This window comes from Sciurus vulgaris (genome assembly GCF_902686455.1).
Source record: "Sciurus vulgaris genome assembly, chromosome: 1".
Taxonomy (NCBI): domain Eukaryota; kingdom Metazoa; phylum Chordata; class Mammalia; order Rodentia; family Sciuridae; genus Sciurus; species Sciurus vulgaris.
Genome location: NC_136461.1, coordinates 185,801,616 through 185,827,986, shown reverse-complemented (window position 1 = coordinate 185,827,986; position 26,371 = coordinate 185,801,616). Strand labels below are relative to the sequence as shown.

The following is a 26,371-nucleotide window of genomic DNA, read 5'->3' as shown; positions in this document are numbered from 1 at the left end:
AAACCCACTTGATCGTGGTGCACTATCTTTTTAATATATTTTTGTATGCGATTTGCTAAAATTTTGTTGAGAATTTTTGCATCGATGTTCACTAAGGATATTGGTCTGAAATTTTCTTTCCATGATATGTCTCTGTCTGGATTAGGTATCAGGGTGATATTGGCTTCATAGAGTGAGTTTGGGAGGGTTCCCTCCTCTTCTATTTTATGGAATACTTTGAGGAGTATTGGAATGTGCTCTTCTTTAAAGATTTTGTAGAACTCGGCTAAGAACCCATCTGGTCCCAGACTTTTCTTTGTTCCTAGGCTTTTGATGACCTCTTCTATTTCATTGCTTGAAATTGATTTATTTAAGTTGTGTATGTCCTCCTTGTTCAGTTTAGGTAATTCATATGTCTCTAGAAACTTGTTGATGTCGTGGAGGTTTTCTGTTGTGTTGGAGTATAGATTTTCAAAATAGCTTCTAATTATGTTTTGTATTTCACTCGTGTCTGTTGTGATAATTCCTTGTTCATTCCAAATTTTAGTAATTTGAGTTTTCTCCTCTTTCTCATTGTTAGTGTGTCTAAGGGTTTATCAATTCTGTTTATTTTTTCAAAGAACCAACTATTTATTTTGTTAATTTTTCCAATTGTTTCTTTTGTTTCAATTTCATTGATTTTGGCTCTGATTTTAACTATTTCCTGTCTTCTACTACTTTTGGTGTTGGTCTGCTCTTCTTTTTCTAGGGCTTTGAGCTGTAGTGTTAAGTTGTTTATTTGTTGATTTCTACTTCTTTTATTGAATGTGCCCCATGAAATAAATCTTCCTCTAAGTACTGCTTTCATAGTGTCCCAGAGATTTTGATATGATGTGTATTTGTTCTCGTTTACTTCTAAGAATTTTTTATTTCCCTCCTGATGTCTTCTGTTATCCATTCATCATATAATAGTGTATTATTTAATCTCCAGGTATTGGAGAAGTTTCTGTTTTTTATTCTGTCATTTATTTCTAATTTCAATCCATTATGATCTGATAGAGTACAAGGTAGTATCTCTATCTTCTTGTATTTGCTAACAGTAGCTTTGTGGCATAAAACATGGTCTATTTTAGAGAAGGATGCATGTGCTGCTGAGAAGAAAGTGTATTCGTTCTTTGTTGGGTGGTATATTCTATATAAGTTGGTTAAGTCTAAATTGTTTATTGTGTTATTGAGATCTATGGTTTCTTTATTCAATTTTTGTTTGGACGATCTATCCAGCAGTCAGCGAGGTGTGTTAAAATCGCCTCGTATTATTGTGTTGTGGTCTATTTGATTTATGGAATTGAGAAGGATTTGTTTGACGTACATGGATGAGCCAATGTTCGGGGCATAGATATTGATGATTGTTATGTCTTGCTGATTTATGCTTCCCTTAAGCAGTATGTAATGTCCTTCTTTATCCCTTCTGACTAGTTTTGGCTTGAAGTCCACATTATCTGAAATGAGGATGCGGATGGATACTCCAGCTTTTTTGCTGTGTCTGTGTGTGTGGTATGTTTTTTCCCATCCTTTCACCTTTAGTCTATGGGTATCTCTTTCTATGAGATGTGTCTCTTGCAGGCAGCATATTGTTGGATTTTTCTTTTTAATCCATTCTGCCAGTCTATGTCTTTTGATTGATGAGTTTAGGCCATTAACATTCAGGGTTATTATTGTGATATGATTTGTATTCCCAGTCATTTGACTCATTTTTGTTTTTTGACATGATTTGGTTTCCCCTTTATTTGGCTATTCCTTTAGGCTAGTTCCTCCTGTTGCTGATTTTCATTGTTGTTTTTCATCTCTTCCTCATGTAATATTTTGCTGAGAATGTTCTGCAATGCTGGCTTTCTTTTTGTAAATTCCTTTAGCTTTTGTTTGTCATTGAAGGATCTTATTTCATCGTCAAATCTAAAAGTAAGTTTTCCTGGGTGTAAGATTCTTGGTTGGCATCCATTTTCTTTCAGGGCTTGGTAAATGTTGTTCCAGGCCCTTCTAGCTTTTCAGGTCTGGATTGAAAAATCTGTTGATATTCTTATTGGATTCCCCTGAATGTAATTTGATTCTTTTCTCTAGCGGCCTTTAAAATTCTGTCTTTATTTTGTATGTTAGGTATTTTCATAATAATATGCCTTGGTGTGGGTCTGTTGTAATTTTGTATATTTGGAGTCCTATAAGCCTCTTGTACTTGGTTTTCCATTTCATTCTTCAGATTGTGGAAATTTTCTGATATTATTTCATTGAATAAATTGTTCATTCCTTTGGTTTGTTTCTCTAAGCCTTCCTCAATCCCAATAATTCTTAAATTTGGCCTTTTCATGATATCCCATAATTCTTGTAGATTCTGTTCATGATTTCTTACCATCTTTTCTGTTTGGTCAACTTTGTTTTCAAGATTAAATATTTTGTCCTCAATGTCTGAGGTTCTGTCTTCCAGGTGTTCTATCCTATTGGTAATGCTTTCTATGGAGTTTTTAACTTGGTTTATTGTTTCCTTCATTTTAAGGATTTCTGTTTTTTTTTTTTTCAATATCTCTAACTCTTTATTGGAATGATCTCTTGCTTCCCGTATTTGCTCCTTTAACTGTTGATTGGTGCGATCATTTAATGCCTGCATTTACCCTTTCATCTCCTCCTTCAATGCCTGCATTTGCTCTTTCATGTCTTCATTTGCTTTCCTGATTGTTTGAATTATGTACTTTCTGAACTCCCTTTGTGATATTTCTTCTGCTGTGCTGTCATTGGGTTTTATTGATATAGTATCTAGGTTTGTTTGGGACATTTTCTTCCCATATTGGTCAAATGTCAGTGGGACTTTGTGATATTGCAGAATTCTTCTATTGGCTTATAGTGTCCCTGTAGATTTCCAGTGTATCATCTTCCTGCCTTCAGTAGCCTGAAGTCTTGGAGTAACTTGATAATGCAGTGCTTCCATGGAAAGCTGCCTCTAGCCCGCTACTGGTTCCAGGACTTGGAGCTGGCTCTGTGTGGAAAGGCTCTCACTGGGGGGCCTGCTCTGAGAACTAGCCTGGAAAGGCGCTTTCCGCCGGAGGGGGCCGGGCTGCGGGCTGCTTGGGGAAGTCCCTGGCTGCCCTGTCCTGGTCCCTGAAGCAACCTGTGGGCAGCAACTCGCTGCCCTGGTTCAGGGACTTGAGGTTTGGTTCTGTGCAGAAAGGCTCTCACTGGGGTCCTGCTCTGAGATGCTGAAGAATCTGGCCCTGTGCGAGGAGCCCACCACTGGAGTGCACAGAGCTGCCTGGGGAAGACTCTAGCTGCCCTACCCTACTCTAATAAGCCACCCAAATCTGGGCCTGCCGCGCGGGCTGCGCTTCACCGGGTGGGAGAGACTCACCCCGTGCCTCTATTTTAGTCCGAGTCTCTCAATGCCTCCCCTTCTTGAATCCTGGGTTCAGGAGCAACTGGAGATGCAGTCACCCTCTAGTCTGCCATCTTGGAGTGCCCCCATAAAATATTTTTTTAAATGGACTCCTTTGAAAACTTTTTAGGAAACAAAATTAAATCTATTCAGGAAAACATTTTTTCGTGAATGCACTATCTCATACAAATTATAACTTTTGGCAATTTCACATAGATAATATACTTAAAGGGACATTTTATAGTAGTGTTTAATTCTTAGACCAATTTATAAATATTTACTATTTTATTTTGTTTAGATCAATTTATGTGAAAGATGGAAAATAGTAAAAACTGTGTCCAAATAAATAAGTTTTAGAAATTCCATTAGGTAAAACTGAAAGAAATAAGAAAAGAAAAAGAAGAGAGGGTTTAAATGGATATATGTAAAGAAAATAAAAATATAAAGTGGAAAGTGTTAAGTCATTGGGAATAGTTTCTAATGTGTTGAAAAGTTGATGTAATATACATTTCAAATTTTTCTTTGTGAATATTTCTCAACATTTCAAATATTCTTTACTATATTTCTCATTGTATACTTTTTGAAAATAGAGCAAACTGATGTAGCTGGGGTATATACTAAGTGCCTTAATCAGTACTTACTGGAACTACAATGCTATCATTGTGGTTTCAATTTTGTTTGAATTTAGGGAATAGCAGAGGGTAAAATATTTGAACAGATGAGCAAAGGATTTGAATTTGATGTTAAAAAGAAAAGGGATTGAAATACATGTCTAGGAAAGGGAATAAATGTGTAGAAAATAGTATGATTAATCAATACTTTGAAACATAATATTCTGTCAGCTGAACTGAAGGAGGAGATAAATTAGTAGATGAGAAATAAAGTAAGGTACTGAATTGATGATGACCTAAATTATAGTAGTGATTATGGAAAATGGAAGCTCAAAGTTTTAGCAGGTAGTTTGAATTAACAGGGTTTGTTAACATAAATCAGTTAATGAAAGAGAAAGAAACTAAAGTTAACAATTTATATTTTTTGAATCTTTGAAGATATAGAACACAACAGAGACACAAAAAGATATTAAAGGGTCTGGAGGTATAGCTCAGAGGCAGAGCACTTGCATAGCATGTGCAAGGTCCTGAGTTTGACCTCCAGCACCAAAAATAAAATAAAGATCTACTTTGCCTGTGATAATGACCATTTTATTATATTATATGTGAAGAAGCATAGCTGTGCCATATATTTTAAATAAATTATCTTTTAAAGGAAAACAAGGATTTAATAATGAATTGACTATTCACCTTTGCTTTCAAAATTGTACTCATTAGCATTTAATAAGTATATGTAAATTCATTTAAAAATTAGAGTTGGTACCAAAATTATTTCTACAACTTACTATAAAAGTTATACTCCTTATGTCTGATTTTATTTTTCAGCTCCATGTGGTGGCCATTTTTCAGCTCCCAGTGGAGTAATTCTCTCACCAGGATGGCCAGGATACTATAAAGACTCTTTGAATTGTGAGTGGGTTATTGAAGCTGAACCTGGACACTCTATCAAAATTACATTTGAAAGGTCTCTGGAAATATTTTTTCTACCTTTTAAAGAAAAGATTATATAAAAGAATAGTTGACATTCTCTTTTTCCTTTAACAAATCAATGTATAATTTTATTGTATTAGTCAATTGTTGTGTCTTGAATGCTACAGACTGTTTGCCCCCTTTTACTCTTTCAGGCTATTTTCAAATTAATTTTCTATTTGTTTCATGTTGTATTTTTACTATTGAAATATGTGAGACCAACCTTTCGTGTGTTATGCACAATGCTGAGATAAAAATGTGACCTTTAGCTTGATGAGTTTAGTTTTCCTATATTTTGAAGTGGTTATGAATTTTGCTTTGCTAGGGTTCAGGAGGCAAAGATAGTGAAAAATGCATTCAAATTGATACTGTATTGCAGCCTAAGACACTTATGCACACTGTCATAAAGTTATGCACATGTTCCAAAAAATGACTAGGTCATATGTATTAATGAATGAAAAGTTGACCTTGTTTCCTCCTAGGAAAATTAATATTACTCATTAATTTTTACCATGCAAGACTGTAATATTTAATATTTTAAAAATGAAAAGAATGATGTTTCTGATATGTTAAGGATCACTATCAACAGATCAAGACGGAATTATATATACATTTTCCCAATTGTATATTGACTACCCTCTTTTCTTAATCTCTTTTTTTAAATTCAAACAAATAAAAAAGTTTTTTAAAGCACTGAATCCATTTCATAAGAATATAAATACTGCAGAATATCTTGATTATTACCTGATAATTGAATTTTACAAATATAACTTCACCCTTCCTTTACTCAAAAAATCCTTCATTGATTCCATCAATGCTAGTGTTAACATTTGCATAGGAAGAAAGGATTTTTTAACAGGTATAATATATTATGCATTTTATGGGATTGTTCTACCTTACTATAACCTACACCACCTTACTATGACTATATTAGTTTGCTAGGGCTACCATAACTAAATAGTACAGACTAGGGGCCCTAAAAACAGAAATTTATTTTCTTACAACTCTGAATGCTAGAAGTTTGAGATCAAAGTGTCAAAATAATTGTCTCTTCTGGCCTTTCTCTTTGTCCAGTCACATGATCTGTCAGTGCATGCCTGTACCCTAATCTCTTTTTCTACAGATGCCAGTCATACACATTGAATTAAGAGTTCTCCTCATATGACCTTATTTTATCTTAATTACCTCTTTAAGGGCCTTTGTCCATGGTCACATTCTTGAGTTACTGGGGATTAAGAGTTTAAAGATAGAGTCATGCATAGTAGCACACACCTGTAATCCCTGCAACTTGGGGGCTAAAGCAGGAGGATTGTGAGTTCAAAGCCAGCTTCAGCAATTTAGAAAGACCCTAAGCAACTTAGCAAAACCCTGACTCAAAATAAAACATAAAAAGTGTTGGGTATAGGGCTCAGTGGTCAAGCATCCTGAGTTTCTAGCACAAAAAAATTAAAAATACATAAATTGCAAAATAAAAATTTTAAGGGATACAATTTATGCCATAACAATATATTTTAAAGAAGTTTTTATTTGAAATAATTCAGAAGAGTTCATTTCATCTTATTTTAAAACCATATCCTTTCTTCATTATTTGACATGGTTTCTGTTGCCATAATAATTTTAGGATGATTAAAAAGCATATTATTTATTCATTATCAAATCTTCATCAAATATTGTGGTTCTCTGAGTGGGAACTTAATTAACTAACTATACCAAATAGAATTCTATTTGCTTTGAAATATACAATATAGCATGATATTATTGATTACATTATTGAGTACTATAAAAATTACATTGATTTGAAACAACAGAACAGATTTTTGTCCATATTTTTCATTTGTAAAACTTAGAGTATTTCATTTGAAACATAAACATTTGTCAACCTATCATAATTAATGCCATTTTAAGTGAAAACTATATATATCAAGTATATGAGGTATTTTCTATTTTAGATTTATTATTGTTTTATATCAAAAGTTATGATGTGGACTGGGGCTGTAGCTCAGCGGTAGAGTGCTTGCCTCTACCACTTGCCGCATGTGTGAGGCACTGGGTTTGATCCTTATTACCACATAAAAATAAATAAATAAATAGAAGATTGTGCCCATCTACAATTTAAAAATTATATCAAGATTGTTTTAAAAAAGAAGTTATGGTGTAAATATAATTGAAAAATTTCACATTTCATTATGTTTGTATAGTTTATGACATGTATCAGTCAGTTCTCACTGATTTCTTGGTTTTTGTTGCTATGTTTTGTTTTCTATTCTACTTCTGGCTCTGATTTCTTCTCTCAGAATCATCTCACTTGTGAGAACCTGACACTGCTTTCCTCTCAACATTACTGTTCCTTATTTGTATCACTTTCCTTCATTCTTACACACACACACACACACACACACACACACACACACAAAAAAAAACATAATATAAAGGGCAACCAAGAGGATTAGTGTACAATTCAGAATAATTTAAGATTAAGTAAGCTTTTGTTGTCCTAAATTGTCTTCATAGTCCCTATCACTCATGAGAGTAATTGCATGTATCACCACAGTCCCATGTCTTATCCCAGATCCTTTTCTGTCTTTATCTCCTTTTCCTTTAATATCGTCAATCCTTGTTTCCCCATTCTCCTGCCCGTCTCCAGTATGTGGCAGGGCAAATCACAAAATACCTGTTACTTCTATGCAGAACAATTTAACTATTAGTTTCCCTGACTACCCAATTAGGTGATGTTAGGGAATGGAATGGATCATGCCTTTCTTTTTAAAATCAAAAACAGTGTTCTTCTAAGAAGAATTAATTCACCCTCTCTTCACCTTCCAACTGACTGAAACTATAGCCAAACTTTAAATTATCACTTTCTTATATTCAGTTTTAAAATGCTGCATAAGCGTACAACATAAGACCAGAAAATGAGTTAAAGCAAAATGAATGAAAGTGCATTATTGTATTCAAAAGCATCTCCCGTTTGTTTAGGAGAATAATTAATTGTCATTAAATAAGTAAACACCTTATATCTTTCAGCACAAAGTAGGCTACTTAAAGCTGCCCACTTGAAAAACAGTTTGATTACAAAGTGAAGACTGCAGTTCAGAGCATATATAGTTTAATTTTGAATTTGAACTTTTGATTAAAGGCACTGTATTTTCTGTCCAAAATTGTTACCAGATATCTTCTATCACTGGTGGATACCATGAGCCACTTGACTGCTTGCCTATCTTGTTTAGATACCTTTAGAATTGTCAAAAGTGGGTGTACATAATATAGACCATTCCAAATTTACCTTTCTAGTGAAATCTTTCCAGCCATTTTTATAAGAAGTCACACTAGTTAGACAAAACCCTAATTTATTTTCTATAAATATAGTTACTAAAAACTCTTTATTCTGTCACTATTTTATTCTTATATATTTATTAAGACACAAATCTTTTTAAGTAGACTAGAAGCAAGAAAACTAAAGTGAAAAGTAATATTCAATACTTGTGCACAGTAACAACTGTGCCTCATTTCTCAATTTCTAAATTACCAGTCCAACTCTTTCACCTCCTTGATACCAATTCTTTAAGAAACTATTCCTTATTAATTAGCTGGAAAAATCAGGTTAGAATGACTTAAGAATTGAAGGATGCTATTTTCAGTATTTTAGAATAAACAGAGCGAGCCATATCAATATATTTTCTTTAAATCATATTTTATGTAAATAAAATAAAGTTCCAAATATCCCTCCCCCTTTTTTTCCATAGTGCTGGGGACTGAATCCATGGTCTTACATATGCTAAACAATCACTCTACTACCAAGCTACCACCCCAGCCCCTGAATCTGACATGTCTACAATGAAATGTTCTCTTTGGGGCTTGAGCTCACTATTAGCTAGCTCCCCCTGCCCTATAAGAAAAAGCCTTATAAGATTCTTGATTTGCAGTTATCTGGAAGAAAAAAAAAATATATCTGTCTTCTTCCATTTCTTCTTTCCTAAAGATCTTTTAAGGTTTTGAGACTTGGCTTAAGTGCTGTCCATACTCCATGTGCTTTGTAGGAAAATTGATTCCTGTAAGATTATACTTGTATTACCTAGCCATCTTGTGGCAGGAGTAAAGGGACGAGTAAGGCACTTCATTAAGTTAAAAAATAAAAAAAATAAAAAATAAAAAAATAAATAAAAAATAAATAAATAAATAAATAAATAAATAAATAAATGCATTTTAACCATTAGTTTATTGAAAAAAGTAGTCACTTGGAAAGTAGACACACATACACATACACTTCCTTGTATATTGATCCTATAATGTTTTGGTGCTTCATTTTTACTAAAGATTAGTTTGAGAAGCAGGATATTATTTAGAAGTATTTGACACATACTAGATTCTTGGAAAACCTGATTCTGTTCTGATTTCTAAGCTCTTCTAGGAACACAGGTAACCAAACTTTTTAATATTTCCTTTCATTCTAAGATATGTTCATAGAATTTGATTGCAAGTAATACATTATATTTATTATAAAATTCATGAATAACATAAACTGACTTGGTTGAAAATAAATTTTAAAAGCTCAAATAAAATTATCCTGTAATTATTCTCAAATACAAAAATTGACTAGAATTAATGTACAGAAAAAAGTATTTGTATTATTTACAGATATATTAGTAATTACTTGCCTCCTTGAGATTCTCTCAAACAGAATAAGTCAATGAGATCTTTAGAAATATGATTTCTATCAAATACAAAACAAAATTACAATAATACCAACAAGTATGTGGTTTTCAAAAGGTTTATGTGTTTTTAATTCATCCAAAAGTTCGATATCTTATTCTCAGATCTGCAGAGGAACTTTTATTTTCACCTCTTCTAACAGTTTCTAAATTTTCTATCTGGCAGCTCCTAACTCAGTAAGACAAACTCATTTTACTATCAATCATCCAAAGTATGTCTTTCCTTTCCTTTTCCTGTCTTCAGCTCCCTGACAAATGTATCAGTATCAGTCTCCCAGAGGTTTTGTTTGTTTGTTTGCTTTAATATTTAAGTTAATGAGGATTATTTCAATTTGACCAGAATGGGTTTGAATTATACCAAGAATGTTTTTTAAGGACGACAATACATGAATACGATTAGGCCCCATTTCAATTTTAAACTCATCTTGTGATTATTATTTTCATCATAACCAATATATTTAATGTCATATATGAATGGTAGATTGAGGTCATTCATGAGAAATTTATACAACCATCTTAATACACAAAATGAGTGAAATTTAATTTATTGTGTAACCCTATCCATTTTGCATGTTATATTTTTATAGTTCCTTAGAGTAAATCTGTAATGATTTTCTTTTTAAATATTCACAGCTACTGAACAATGTCCTCTATATTACCAGTTAATGCTGCTATTCTATTAAGAATTAAGTCTCTTTATGTTTCAATTCCAAGTAATCCTGACTCTTCCATGTATTTTAATTTGTCTGTTGTCAGCTGACTAGCTATCAAAGTGAAACTCCAATTTCAATATTCACAATAGATTGACTACAAAGCAACCATACAAGGCATTCACAATGCGTAATTACCTGATCATTCTCTTAAAGGACTTAGGATGACTTGTATCTTTCCTTTTCTATATTATTATTACAGATTTTTTTGGGAAAATGCAATATTTTAAAGGTTGCAATATTAGAAGTAAGATGAATGAGTAAAATTCACACATTTTATCAAGCATTTTGCTTAACAGGATGTAAAAGGATAGAAATTGAAAAACTTTCCAATTATTACTTCTTAAATGGCATTAAATTATGTACTTTATTTTGACTCCTCATATGTCATTTCATAATCATATCAGAGGTTGCTATGATATAATGAAATAAGAATTTGTGAAATTGTATCCACTCAGTTGTGTAGGCATTAGTTTTGCCTTGGTTTGAGTTTTATTTTGTTTTGTTTTATTTTGAGGAATACTGTGGTTTAATCTTATATGCTGAAAAATTCTGATAAGTATGATAATAAATTATTCTCTGAAATGTTCCTTAAAGTGTACTGGAGATAATAGAAAAATAATACTGAAAATATATTGGAAAATGCATTTTAAATGTGTGAAAATACACGGGTAATGCTAAAACACCCAATTATGTTGAATACTTATTTTTGTAAATTTGGTAACTGTTCTGGAGAAAAGACATTTTGTTGTTAAAATATATTTGTTCTTTAATTTATCCAGTAAATATTTATTGTATGTTTACTATATCTATATACAAAAGAATTGACAAAACAGACATGCTTATAGATTTGTCAAACTAGCAAACACAACTGTGATTAGTATCACAAAGAACATAGCAAACTGTGCAGTGTAGTAGAGAAAGTAGCCTACATTGTGAGGCCAGAGAAGGTCTTCCTGTCAACATATTGAAGCTGAAACTGAAGATGTGTAGGAAAATCTTGGTAGAAGTTCCAAAACAATTTCCTGGGTTTTTGGGTCAACGTGGGAAAAACAATTAATTAGATGTTCAGCTTTTCATGAATGCATGAGAGTTTAATTATCTGATACAAAAAGAATGTGTGTATGTTTAAATGTATATGTATGTATGTGTATGTATATCATATGTTAAAATTGGCTCTGTATTTATTGCATTTACAAAATAATAATCTTTTAAAAAATTGAAAACAGCAGCAGAAATAATGAAAACTATTGATAAAAGCAGCTAGCACAGCCTAGTTGTTAGAGTCAAATGATGATGAGGACTCTATCATTTAAGAAAATATGATGCTGTTTTAAGTTCTAAATATCTCAGTTTCCTTACCTGTAGAGTAGGTAAAATAATAGAAGCTACTTTATAGGTTTACTGGGATTATTAAACAAATTTATAAAGGTAAATTTAACAGTTTCAAGTACTTAGTAAATATCAAATAAATCATCATTAGTTATTACCTTATATGTAGAACTACTATTTATTGTTATCTACTTATAATTTATACTATTTGAAATATTATTTTCAAATACAAACTATATGTGAATTTTAATTGCCAAGAAAAATTTGTCCAAAATATATAGAACAGGTTTTGGAATTAAAATGTATAGAATATTAAGATAAGAAAATGATTACTGATTTGAAAATAATATGAATCACAGTTTTCCATAGAAATGATTACAGCAACTGGAAGTGAATCAAGAAATATACTTAGTTGATGAACAGTCCATTTATTTATTGGTGATAATAACCACAACATTTGAAAACTGTTTTACTTATGAATGAGCATGTACTTATACCTTTTCAATGATCATTTTCCATAGGAATGAGTTTATAATTTTGGTATTTTAAAAGGAGAAGGTTGAACTGATATCTTAAATATTAGAGAAATTAAAGAAAATTATAAATATGGTAAAAATTTTAAGTGGTGATTTAAAACAATTTAAAGCATAATTTTCCTACATAGCATTATTCTAATACATTTCCATATGTGTTTTAATCTTAGATTTCAGACTGAGCTGAATTATGATGTTCTGGAAGTTCATGATGGTCCAAATCTTCTTTCACCCTTGCTTGGGTCTTACAATGGCACACAGGTGCCCCAGTTTCTATTTAGTAGCAGTAATTTCATATACCTACTCTTTACAACAGACAACAGTCGTTCTAATAATGGTTTCAAGATTCATTATGAAAGTAAGTAATTAGGAAATATTTTTTGATTTCTCTATTCTGCTTGCCCTGAATTTTGTATTATCATTGTATTATTAATAGAATTAGTAGCTTTATTTTTTTTTAAAGCAAAGCTTTTCTTGAGCTTTAAGAATGCTATTGCTTTATAAGATATATGTTTTAGTAAATCCTGCAATGGATTTTCTAACAGTACCTATTTAAGGAAATACTAAGGAAATGTTAGAAGTATCAAACAATTCTTTAAAAATGAGTCGTGTACTAATTATTTATGCAACATTTTAAAAGGAGACAATAGGTAATAAATGCCAGTTTAAGATATATATGAACAATGACATATTCTTTTAACTTTTACTTCACAAATTCAATTTTTAAAAATTTTACTCATATGAATTTCACACATTTTCTATTTAAAATATACAATTTTATTTAGTATAAAAGACTAAAAATTATACTGAGATTAAAAAGTAAAATTTATACATATAGAAATATGATTAAAATAACTGATCAAACAAACACTATATTAAAACAAACTATAGTTCAGAGTGTTGGAATCAGTTCACAATAATCCTGATTAAAAACTCATATTTCTCAGGACTGGGGCCATAGCTCAGTGGTAGAGAACTTGCCTAGCATATATGAGGTACTGGGTTTGAGCCTCAGCATCACATAAATAAAATAAAATAAAATAAAGGTATCGTGAAAACAATTCTTTTAAAAAAAGTTCATACTTCTGCTTAAAAAATCTAAACTATGTGTTATTTAAAGGTTTTTTTTTTAATTCTAGAATTTACATAGAAAAAAAATCTTTATTTATAAACATCTTGCCAATTTATACATTTGTGACTTAATTGCATATACTGCATGTGTGTGCATATAAATATACAAACTCACAGATGCACACATTTTTATCATGAAATGCATTACCATATACCTTTGCATGAAAGTGTTTTTGTGAGAATACATCAGCACATTTAAGAGGGTGACTGCAGGACATCATTATTTTCAAGAGCTTGAATTGAAATCTTTAACATTTACTTACTAATACCAACATAGTCAATTTTTAAAGTTTATTTCAAAATGAATTCTTGCTAGCAATTAATTGTTATCAATATACAGACATCTTTTCATTTAATCCACTGCTGTGTCCTATGCCCACTAAATTAAATTTAATCCCACTTTACCCAAGATTATGTGGTCTTTGTCATGTGTCAGGCACAGGTCTATTTTAATTCTTTTTTGTAATTTGTTCTCTTAAGATATACATGACAGTAGAGTGTATATTGACATGTTATACATATGTGGAATATAAATTATTCCAAATAGGATCTCATTCTTGTAGTTGTACATGGTGTAGTGTTTCACTGGTAGTGTATTCATTTATGAACAGAGGAAAGTTATTTCTGATTCATTTTACTCTTTCCTATTCCCCATCTTCTCTCCTTTTCCTTCATTCCCCTTTGTCTAATCCAGTGGACTTCTATTCTTCTCTTCTCCCACCTTTATTGTGGGTCAGCATTCACATATCAGAGGGAACATTCAACCTTTGTTTTTTGGGGGATTGGTTTATTTCACTTAACATGGTAGTCTCCAGTTCCATCTATTTACCAACAAATGCCATAATTTCATTCTTCTTTGTGTCTGAGTAATATTCCATTTTATATATATCACATTTTCTTTATCCATTTATCTGTTGAAGGACACCTAGGTTGGTTCCATAGCTTGGCTATTATGAATTGAGCTACTATAAACATTGATGTGATGCATCACTGTATTATCAGGCACAAGTCTATTTTGAGGATTAAATGAAACTATGCATGTAAAGTTTTGAGCAGGTTGGCTAACATGCAGTAAGTTCTAAGTAAATAATGCTTTTATATTTTTCTGATAAAAACTAAATAAATGAGTTATGAAAATCCAAGTCAAACTCAAATTCATCTTTTTGTCAGTAAATCTGTCACTTGTTGGTTCTTGGTAATATAGTTCTATTATTTCTGAGATCTATTGCCTTAGAAGGCAAGGTGGAGGCTGAGCGCTAAGGGAGGTTGAGGCTAATGAGAGATATACTTGATACTGATTTGTTGAATCTGGTAGAAGGAGGTAACTTTGTATGTAAATTTGTTTATAAGAAATCATCCTCTCTTTAATTATATTAGTCTTGAGGTTTACTTGCTATTATGAAATAACTTCCAGAATTACAAATCCTTTGTTATCAAGGAAACATGAACCTTTTCCTCTGACAACCATTTTTTTTTTCTCTAGATGAAGTTAACTGGGCTTTTCGTTTTGAATGAACCATTCACAAAGCTCAAAGTTAGTTGATTATAAATCAAAACTTTAAAAAATGGCATTTAGTGAATTTTTAATTTTAAAATTTAAATGTGTTAAGTAGAATTTGATTTCCTCAGTGGACCAAAAACCTGTGAGAGGGATTTCTTGTACTCCAGGTCTCCACTATATTTTCTTTCCCAAGACACTTTCTTTTCCATTCTATTTTTCTTTCAAAACAAGGAGATTGTGAAAACTGTACCATTAAGATATGAGTATTTATGGTATTCAACACACAATAAAATAATAATAATTGCATAGAGTAGACTTCAAGAACATAATCCATTTTTTCTTTCTGTCATTTTACTTTCTAAAGAAAAACCACTTTTGGGAATTATGTTGTACTGCTTGAAATACAAATACTAATTCACAGGAGTCCTGAAACCAATTCCCCATGGATGCCAAGGGGTAATTACATAAAGTGTCCTTTGACATCTAAATATTATAAAACACATATAAATTATAAATGGATATAGAAACCTATAGACACAAGTATCCGTATTTAGAGGCAAGACCATGTATAGGTTCATATTTTTTCATTTATGGAAAATGGTACAATTACCACAAGAAGTGGAAGTTTTACTCTATGTATGTGTGATACGTCCAAATATATACTACTGTCATGTAGAACTAAAAAGAATGAATTTAAAAAAAAGAAAATGATATACTTGTAAAGAATATATAATGTAAATAGCAGTTGATTATGAACAATAAATGTGGGAAGGGGTAAGAGAAAGCACAACTTAAAATGTTCAAATATTTTTATTACATGGAAAATAAATAGGCAGAAAGCCTGCTCTGACTTTTGAAAAACAAAGTTCTATATGATAAAAAGAAAAATGAGGAAATGTTAATGTCATTTAATATAACACCAAAATAAGCTTCTGAAAATTATGAATATTGTCAAAATAAGAATTTTTCAAACTTGTTTATCAATTACATTGTAATTTTAAGTAATGACTACTACTAAATTATACTGATGTGTTCGTCATGATCTTTCTTATTTTCAAAATTTTACACTTGATCACCATGAATTATGTCTTGAATTGTTTGCTGGCCAATCAACTATAAAATGTTTCCTTGTACTTTTTCCATGACCTCTAGATTCACGTAGCACAGTAAACACATGTAAAGAAATGCATAATTTTCCTTTATTCTTCAGTTGGAGAACCAAAGAGGACAATTAAACATATACTACTCACTGACGTTTACTCAGAATAATATGAAACCATAAAAATCACTTTCAGACTATTAAATTTTATTATAGTTTCACTATAATTTATATTATATATCATCTCTTCCACTCACATTTTCATGATTTCATAAGATTTCACTGACTTGGAGTTTAAAGATAAAAGAAAGTTATATGTGATCAGGCCTACCAGAGAAAAATCAAAACTTGAAGAAAAGGGAATCTAAGCAACTGTGATAAAGACAGAGAAAGCCAGGAGCAGTGGCTTAGGTCTGCAATCCCAGCTACTTGCTGAAGTAGGCTTATCACAAGTGCCAGGTCAATTTGGGCAACCAAGTGAGAACCTGTCCAAAAATAAGATTTAGAAAAGGGCTGGAGATTTAGCTCAGTGGTAGAACACCCCTGGATTCAATGCCCAGTTAAAACAATAACAAAAACTGAGAAGATTGTGCATGTTAAGGGGCCAATTAAACAAAACTCATCTTCTTTGATTTATGGAGAATAACCATTGGAAAATAAGAGAAATTAAGACTATTATAGTCCAATCTGGGACTCTTGAATTTAAGAATGCTATTGTAAATTTGGTCTCATTTGCAGTAGGGTATAAGCAAAAATAATGACATTTTAAGAATACGAATGTCCACTATTTTATATAAAATAGACTTAATTTAAAAGACAACTGAAAAGAAGGGCGAACATTATTGTTTGTTTTATGTACTTGAAGCTTTAAAGGTCTTGAATAACATAAGGAAAGTAAAAAAAAAATGACATGATTTTCAGTGAGAGACTTATTTTGTGGAGGAAAGAAGAGAGAGTCATAGACAATGAAGGTTTAAAAGCATTGGATGCCTAGAAGAATAATGGTCATATTGAAAAGAGGATCTAGCAGATTAAAGTAGTTGTGTTGAAGATAAAATTGTCTCTGCTAGGTTTTAGTGTCTTATCAAAAATAACATTTAAATGACATGAATATGCTTGATAAATTCACCTCTCTAAAATTAAACTTCTATTTTTTTGTAGTTTGTTTAGCTCCGTTTTTAAACTGGGTGTCTAATACAAATAAATGTTTTTCATGTGAAGCTGAGTTAACATAATCATACAACTTTGAAAACACTAATTATGTATTTTTGGAACATAGAAACAATAGTTAGTCATTGTTTAAATCTCCCATTTAGGAAGAATAAGATAATTATTTATTATATCTTATATCAGTGGTCCTCAGCTGGGGGCATTTTTATATCCCAGGAAACATGAGGCAATATCTGGAGAAATTTCTGGTTACCATGACAGAAGAAGTGCTACTGGCTTCTACAGAGGATAGGAATATTTCTAAAGATACTACCATGCATAGGACTCCTCATAACAAAGAATTATCTGGTCCAAAAAGTCAATAGTACCAAGTTTGAGGAACTGTGCCTTATTAAGGAAAATTATTTTCATGGTATGATCTCAGCTTGGGGTTGTAAATCAAGAGGAAAATTATCAGGGGATTCCATAGTAGAATACTACGGACTGTTGTGAACAGACATATGAGTAGCCATCAGAGCAGTTTAACTGTTTTGTTTTACTCAGAAAGGCACTGGCATGGGTTGATGGCTCATGCTGACTGTAATACCAGCTCCTCAGGAGGCTGAGGCAGGAGAATCATGAGTTCAAGTCCAGCCTCAATAACTCAGAGAGACTGTCTCAAAAAAAAAAAAAAAATATATATATACACATATATATATGTGTGTATATATATATATATATATATATATATATATATATATAAATTGGCAGGAATGTAGCTCACTGGTAAAGCGATTCTGGGTTAAATCCCCTGTAACACATACACACATACGTGGCACTGGTGTTCATACCTTCATATATCTTGAAATGCCTCTACTCTGAAAAAAAAAAATTAGACAATATTTAGAACTATAGCTGGACTATAATAAGTTCAAGAAATGATAATTACTGCTAAAATTATTATTCTGCACACACACACACATACATGCAAATTTATAATACAAAGTTGTATGGATAATTATGCCTCATCAAGTTCTTACATATTAATAACCTAAATTTGATCCTTACTGATAGGAAACAGCAAAACAAAACAGAAGAAAAATAATTTGTTAAATAAATTGTTCAATTTTTAGATGAAGCTACGAATTTATTAATTTGTGAAAAATTATCACTCAAAATTGCTTGAAAAAATAGGAATGACTTTCACCAATTCTAAATGCCATGACACTTATTCTTTGTTTTATTCCCTTCATTCCTCAGGTGTTACAGTAAACACATATTCTTGTTTAGACCCTGGTATACCTGTACATGGTCGTCGCTATGGTCATGATTTCTCCATTGGATCTACTGTTTCATTTAGTTGTGATCCAGGATACAGGTTGAGTCATGAAGAACCCCTTCTGTGTGAAAAAAACCACTGGTGGAGTCATCCACTCCCAACTTGTGATGGTAAGAACTAATTTGGTATGCAAAACATGCTTATTTATAAACCAAAAAAATCAATATGATCTTTAAAAATATAAGGCTTAACGTAACTATAAATCTTTCACATTTTAAAAGATTATCTTAATTTTTAAGTTTTGTTATCAAACCTATTAATAAAATATAAAAAAATACAATCAGCCAAATTTACCCCATGATTAAATTATATATATAATTGTATATATAATTTATATATAATATATATACTTATGTATATTTATATATAATATAAATTATTGGAAAGTGCTTTCATACTTGCTTTGTGAAAAGTATTCTCAATATGTCTGTGTATTACTTAATCCAGAGCTTTGATTTTTATTTACAGCATGATTTCCAATTTCTATACCTATTCTTTTTCAAGTTGGAAAATCACATTTATCATCTCATAATTAAATATTTAAGTACATTCAGTGCCATCACTTTTTAGGAATAGCCCTATGCCAATTAGTTTTTATAACAAGATTTGAAATAATCATCAGCACACCTTCCCTGTATTTGATACAATACCATTTGTATTAGTCAGCATTCTTGATTGTAACAGAACATCAACTCTGATTTTTTTAAATATAAGCAGTGTAGGGATTTCAGGTCAGTCAATGTACAGAGGAGCAAAAATTCTTTGATTCGAGTATGCTCCTCGGGATAAAAGGCGCTTTGTTTGAATGGCTTAGAGATGCTCTGCAACTCCTCTGTCCTTCAGACCCGGAGACATTAACTTGTTATAATAACCTTTGATAGTGGTGGACTCTGAGAAGTAAGCAAGTTATGTGATTTGCACATGTGCAAAGCTAACTGTACTATGTAACCTAAGTAACTTGATATGACCCTGAAATAGATAATAAACTGGATTGGCTTTCCCACGAAAGCCACTTCTTGCTCTTCACCATCTTATGTGCTTGCCTCTTTATTAGCTCTCCCCTTAGCCCTTCTAGCTGGACCCCAATTAACCTTTACAGAGCAGAAATTGTTTTTCAACTATTCAAAACTTAAAAAAGCCAGACTGGCATACTTCACAAAGCTCATTATAAGCATGAATTCAAACTTTTTCAAGAATTGCTCCATCTTCTAACTAGGATTTTTTCATATCATTTTATATCATTCATACCTTTCTCTTCAATTGCAGACAAGCTTTTCTCCATTTGGAGAATATGAAATTTCATAGACATATTTGCAGAATTGAAAAAGATCAAATATTAATATAATAATATTATTCCAACTAGAAAATCCAAGGAAAGGTATTTGATTGGTCCACATATGAACCACTTACTATAATAATGGGGAAAGATCTAATTTCATTGCATTGGTTCAGGTTATGTGCTCATCCTTCCCTGTGGTTGAGATAAAAATAGTAGTGTAATAGTCCTATGTTTGCCATGTCCTGATAAAACTACATGATTGGCATGAGAAAGGAATATCCATCGAGGGAGAAAAGTATGGAGGCAATATTGTGAAAAGAAGCAAGAAGATTTTCTTTAATAAGTCATGTTCAACTATACTGGCATACTTAAATTTTATTGATAATAAAAGCAAATATATTTGGGTTTCATAGAAACAACATAGATCCTTGATATCTCTTACCAAGGTAACTGCAATCAACTTTAAATCAATATCTGACCTATTTTTGTGTGTGTGTGTATGTGCCAGTGATTGAATCCAGGGGTGCTTAACCACTGAGCCACTTCCCCCAGGCCATTTTATATTTTATTTTGAGACAGCATCTCACTGAGTTGCTTAGGGACTCACTAATTTGCTGTGGCTTGCTTTGAACTCACACCCTCTGGAGATGCTGGAATTACAGGCGTGCCCCACTATGCCTGACTTCAATAACTGACCTTTTCAAACTAACATATCTTTCACACTGAGATTGTTTCATGTTATAATTTATATTAAAAATACTTAACGGCTTTATGTGGCTTGGAAACAAAAGACCACATTACCAATCTTTAGTTAGTCATTCCTAACTAATTAATCACTAGTAAGTGATATTACTAATCTTAAAGTAATCTTAAATTACTTTACTATAATTTATGATACTTAATCATGTGGATCCTTTTCAATTGTGTTTCTGTCCTGAGTTCTTACAGTGCATCTTTTTCTGAAAGATCATGTCATGTTACTTTGAACTTCCTTCTTGATCTGTATTTCTCTGTTATAGTCCCATTTCTCCCTGGGTATAACTGAACAAGGGTGAATTATATTCATTTTTTAAATGTTTGAATTTTTTATAAAGTAATTACTTAATGATTTTTAAACAACTTAAATCAAATATTCTTTAAACATAGGGGACATGAGGTAGTCATGAGTTGAGGTTAGATGCTTGGTATGCAAATATTTTCATAAATTCTCAGCCACCCCTATTATTTTATATGTTTGAGTTTAATTCTCTATCTGAAAATAAAAGCATATATATCATGTATAAAAACTTCTTATTTATTTTAGTATTTTATGTCGCTAATGATTAGTTCTAATCAATTTCCTCTAACATTGTATTATTAGGATAGAACTGACAGCTTTTAGAGAATCAAATATCACGTGTAAGAGAGAATATTCAGTGATGAATTAACCTCTTATAAAATAAATCTAACTCAAATAAGCTTATATAGTATTAGCATCTATCACAGTGCATTTTATCATTGCACATGTTAGTCAATCTCTTATAATTGATCAGAATGATAATTTTATAAAGCAAATGCAATTTCAAACATTTGATATGTAAAATAATCTCATTTAGAAAGACAAAGAATTTTTCATTATTTTAAGTTGATAAAAATATGTCTGATAATGATTATGGAAAACTGTTTCAATCAAATTTGTTTCAAAGTGATTGGCAAATAAGAATTTAAAAGAGACAGATCAATTAAAGAATACTGACACATTAGGTGTTAGATGCTTAAAACGAGTGATTTGAAGATAAAAGGAATAAATGAATCTGTGAGAAAGTTAATACTTTTTAATATAGATCACTTAAGAGATGCTATAATATCAAATAAATGAAAGATATTGTAAGTTTTTTATTTTATATCTTTTTATTCAGAAACATAACTCAGTGTGGGGGAAAATCAACACTGATTCAAGTGTGCTTATGATCATATGAAATATGGAAGTGGACTGCCTGAGTTGTATTTGTACTAGCTTTCTCAACAATAAACTCTAAAACATTACAGTACATTTCTTATAGGGTTGTTATAAAGTTTAACTGAATTAATATAAATAAAATCTGTAGCATAGTCACATTATAAATTCAATATAAGTGTCTGGTTTTGTTTTAGCTAAGATTAGTCACTTAGTTTATTATTCTAAATTTTATTATATATAAATTTTATCCTGTTTATTAGAAGTAAAATAAAGCTTGTTGTTTTCATATTTTTAGTTTCATCTCTCAAAGAGACTATACTACTTACTATGAAATTCTCTTTGTCAATTCCTTCAAGAGCTGAATGCAGTACTACTTTTTTTAAGTACTACTTATTTTTAAACAGCAGAAACCTCCACTGTCTTAAAAAGACACTATATTTTGCCATCTGATTATACTCAATGTAACAATTTAAGTGTTCATTATTTATGTTAGTTGTTAACCCTTCCTCTTAAATGTTTTTAAGTGCTTACAGGTTTATAACATAAACTGTTATGTTCCTTCGACTTCCCACTTTATATGCAGATATGTAGGTACAGCTTGCAGAAAGAAAATTCCCACTAAAACCCTCCAACTACAGAATAGGAGTTTTGATGAAATAACAATTCCAAACATTATTGAAGTACAGAGAGTTTTCCTTTAAGTTCCTTTATTCTCTCTCTTTCTCCCCTCCCTGCCTCCCCCACACAAGCACAGGAACACATATGTAACATACTTTCTAAGTTTGTCATTTCTCTTTTGTGTTACTTTGTGTTTTTTTAATCCTAATTTAATTCTTAATTTTTCCCCTGTTCGCTGAGAAGTTTTATTATAGCTGTATGAGATAGTCCTTTCAAATCAAGGTTGTGGATTTTAATCTGGTAAAGCATTTTTACTTATTACGGTTTAATCAACAAAGTCATATCATGTATTGTTGATTTTTGGGGAGGGGGGTCTGGTTCTTAGATGGAAGAGGTAAAATATAGCATATTTGGAATAAATGGACATATGTAAAATAATGTAATAAAATAAACAATCCTCTCTCAAGAAGTAAAATGAATTGCAAGAAAAAGAATAATAATTCAGTTTAGCACCAGCATTATCAACAAGAAATGGTACACTTAGCTCTTACATTGATCATTAAAGTATAGTATGCTTTCTAAAAAATTGACAGGGAATTGAGAAATTCAATAAGATTAATTACCAATGGAGGATTGTGCTGACTCTAAATAGGGGCCTATTCTATCAAACCATACAACTTTTATAATGGTTTGATAACAAGTATATTTGGATGCATGAGCATATCTTGGTCTAAGACCGCCTGTAAGCCAACTCTAAAAAAGATACTAGGTAAGAATGTGGTGGAATAAAAGAAGTAACAAGGGGAGAAGCCATTTTAAATTTTGTATAAATATGTAAAGTCCAAGCCTGCATGTATAAATACCTCTAGAAACTGCAGGCTTAGCATTTCTAGTCATGTAAGGCAGGATATATACCAGACTGCCTGAGTTATCTCATACTCAGCATTGATAGCTGGAAAAAGTCATGAAAGAAAACAAGGCCAAAACCCACCATTCTGGTATCCTGGGGAAGTTGGGAATGTTTCAGAGCAGAAGGGGTCACATGTTGGATTCATGGTTCTTACTCCTCTTATCTATGCCCCAAAGAATTGCCTTTCTAATTAGAACAGAATATGAAGTCCACACTCTTCTGTTCCCACTAGATAATAGGTTCTTACTAGTCTAAGTCTGTGTCTCTTCTAATTTGAACATTGTTAAAATGTGCATACCATGAATTCTGATGGCCATTGGATGCAATAGAAGACATTATAAGCTGTGATTTGTCCTCAAATAAATGAATATTGAATCAAATTTTCATTTCTTTGATCTCAGTTAATAAACATTCATTTTTAAAAAATTTCTTGGGATGTTTACTTGCAAATATTTACTTACAAAAATTCCTTCTTCTTCATGTGTCTCTCAGAGAAATGTAGATGTACAGAAGCAGCCTTCAGAACTTGCACAATTTCAATGTTTTAAAAGGAATCCTATAAAGAATGACACATATCCCTTTAGGAAATCTATATAAAAAATTTTATGTAATTAACAATTCTTTTTTTAGTGTTTAATAAGAGGGGCTGCTAAACAATTAATTACTCATGTTAATTTACCATAATATATGCAAATGTTGCTTATAATTAGAAAGTATAAGTATGTACTTCAAAATCAAATGTAGAATAATGTTTGAGCTATGTTCTCCTGGGGCCAGTACTAATTCTCAGAGACTATCAATACATTTTTCTTTTCTAGTGCTATCGTGGATGAAATGATTTTCTAATATTGAAAGAGATCATTCCACACTCTTATTATTACCAGAAAGTAGCTTAGGCAAAGATAGTGGAACTCATCCTGTTTCAAGAAAGGAAATGAGATTTGTTTAGCTTATGACTCTCTAATGGGGGCTGATAATACTATATTTCTTCGTATTTTCAGCATTGTGTGGAGGAGATGTTAGAGGGCCGAGTGGAACAATCTTATCACCTGGATACCCAGAATTTTATCCAAATTCTCTGAATTGCACATGGACTGTTGATGTAACCCATGGAAAAGGTAATTTGCTTCATGCGATAATAATTGGGTTATTTTCTGAATTTTCAGTGGGTCTATTTTTATTTCATTGTCCTTAACAAAGTCATTTGCATGACCAAAAACAGATCAGTGCTAAAATATGCCAAAATAAAATTGAATTTGAGTAACTGCAGCAGAGGATTATATTTACTTTTCCATAATGTAATGTGCTCATGTTTTTACCAGAATGATAATAAAGATATTTATTTTGTTTTGATATATTAAACTAATGCTACTTGGAATTTTCAAAGCAGTAAAACCTCAAACAGGATGTTTTGTCTCTAAAATAGTGTTTAGAACTTGATTTAAGAAGTTCAAAGAGAAATATGAAATGATCTGAAGTGCTAAGCCACTTGTGAAGTGAGTAGTACATGTTTATATATACTTGTTTAAAAAATTTATTTATTACAGTAATATTTTCCCATATAAATTTGAAACCATTCCATAAACAGTTCACATTTTCTAGTAGAGCTGTAGGTATGTCTCACATCATTAAAGTGGAGTGGAAATTGCACTGCACATATGGTAGATGTTAATAAATGCCCTCTTACAAATAAACAAATAAATGAAAAGCCCCCTAGGACTAAATATGGTTCATTCATGCAATACAGTATGAACTTGTAATTAGCAATGTAATAGATTAGGGTAAAAACAGTGGAAAAAATGATAATTTTCCTACATTAAAACAAAACTGGTTTAACATTATATACCTTGCCATCTCCATGGACCAATCTTCTAAAAAGAGTTAGTTTATTTTAAAACATGATTTTGAGAAATGTTTTTTCTTTAGCTCTGTCACTATATTGTTATTTTTTATTTTTACTATTATATTTGTTTATCAATTTACTAGAGAAAAATCTAAAAAAAAAAATCAAAACCAACTAGCAATCAGAAAATGCTGCTGCAACTTTAAAAAGTTTGTTTTATTATTAAATGTATTGTATTTTCACAAATAAAATTTGGCTTTGATAAAACTGTATATAATTATATTGAAGTGGGCATATCAGTTTAATTTTATCAGGTTTATCATAGTTAAATTTTCACAGTGATTAAATGTTATTGAGAAAAAAAAGTTAAAATGAGTGTTCTAGTATAGAATAGCAGGAATGAAGTAGAAGACTTTGTGATTTTTGTTGTTCTCTGGAATATAAGACTCTTTAACCACAACATCCTATTATTCCAGTATGCAGTGGATTAATGGAGTTTAAAATAAGCTCCCTGATATTATACAAGAAAATGGAGGGCTACATGCTGCTTGCTATGTAAATAGAGGTTTAATTAACACTTAAGGTTTTGCATCTTCACAGGTTGCAAGTGTTAATTAAATCTGTATTTACAGGGCAAGAAATGCAGACTTAGATGGCTCTCTTTTAGGAGCTAACAAAGTTTGTTTGAAGTACTATTCCACAGACTACCCAAAGTTATATGAAGGATAATCTCTTCAAGTTGGAAGAAATCAGTCTAATTGCAGGGCAGAGGACTGCTGTGAAGCTGGGACAGCTGCATAGTTCCCCTCTTCATTCAGATTCTTGTGATTAAGCCAGGAAGATTTCAGACATGTGACTCAGAGCAACAGGTATGAGTTTATTAGAAGGGAAAACAGGAAAAGGGGAAACACTTAAGGGAGAGAGTTGGTCATCAGGAGGATAGCACACCTCTTTTGCCCTCCAGTTTTATTGGGAATCCCAGGAAAGTTTCCAGAAGGTACTGCCCTGGTGCATCTTTTAACTTTTGACTGATAGCATAGGAACTGTAGGGACTGCCTGAAAGAGAGGATTTGCTTAGTGCTCAGAGAGTTGGAAGTTTCAAGGAAATTCCTGCCTTTGCCTCGGTTTCCTACTGGATCCTCCAATCAGTTTATTACCTTTTGAATATCTCTCAGCAAACTTTCTATGTGAGGCAATTAATGTTTTGGCTATCAAGGTGATTTGAGTTGTGACATAATTTCAGAGATAAGGGAGATTCCAGGTCACCTGGTAGGGTGTGACACACTATTGAAACAGGTTTTAACCAAACCCCCAGCTTCAGGT

At 31.6% G+C, this 26,371-nt stretch overlaps 1 protein-coding gene across 2 annotated transcripts in view; it reads left to right on the top strand.

Moving 5' to 3' along the window:
• CSMD3 (CUB and Sushi multiple domains 3) overlaps positions 1 to 26,371 on the top strand; it is a 1,211,679-nt gene that overhangs the window by 804,101 nt on the left and 381,207 nt on the right. For both annotated transcript variants that reach the window (XM_079134049.1, XM_079134050.1), the window contains 4 exons: positions 4,813 to 4,951; positions 12,411 to 12,598; positions 18,381 to 18,569; positions 24,207 to 24,323. In XM_079134049.1, coding sequence (XP_078990175.1) covers positions 4,813 to 4,951; positions 12,411 to 12,598; positions 18,381 to 18,569; positions 24,207 to 24,323 — 633 coding nt within the window. The remainder of the gene's footprint in view (positions 1 to 4,812; positions 4,952 to 12,410; positions 12,599 to 18,380; positions 18,570 to 24,206; positions 24,324 to 26,371) is intronic.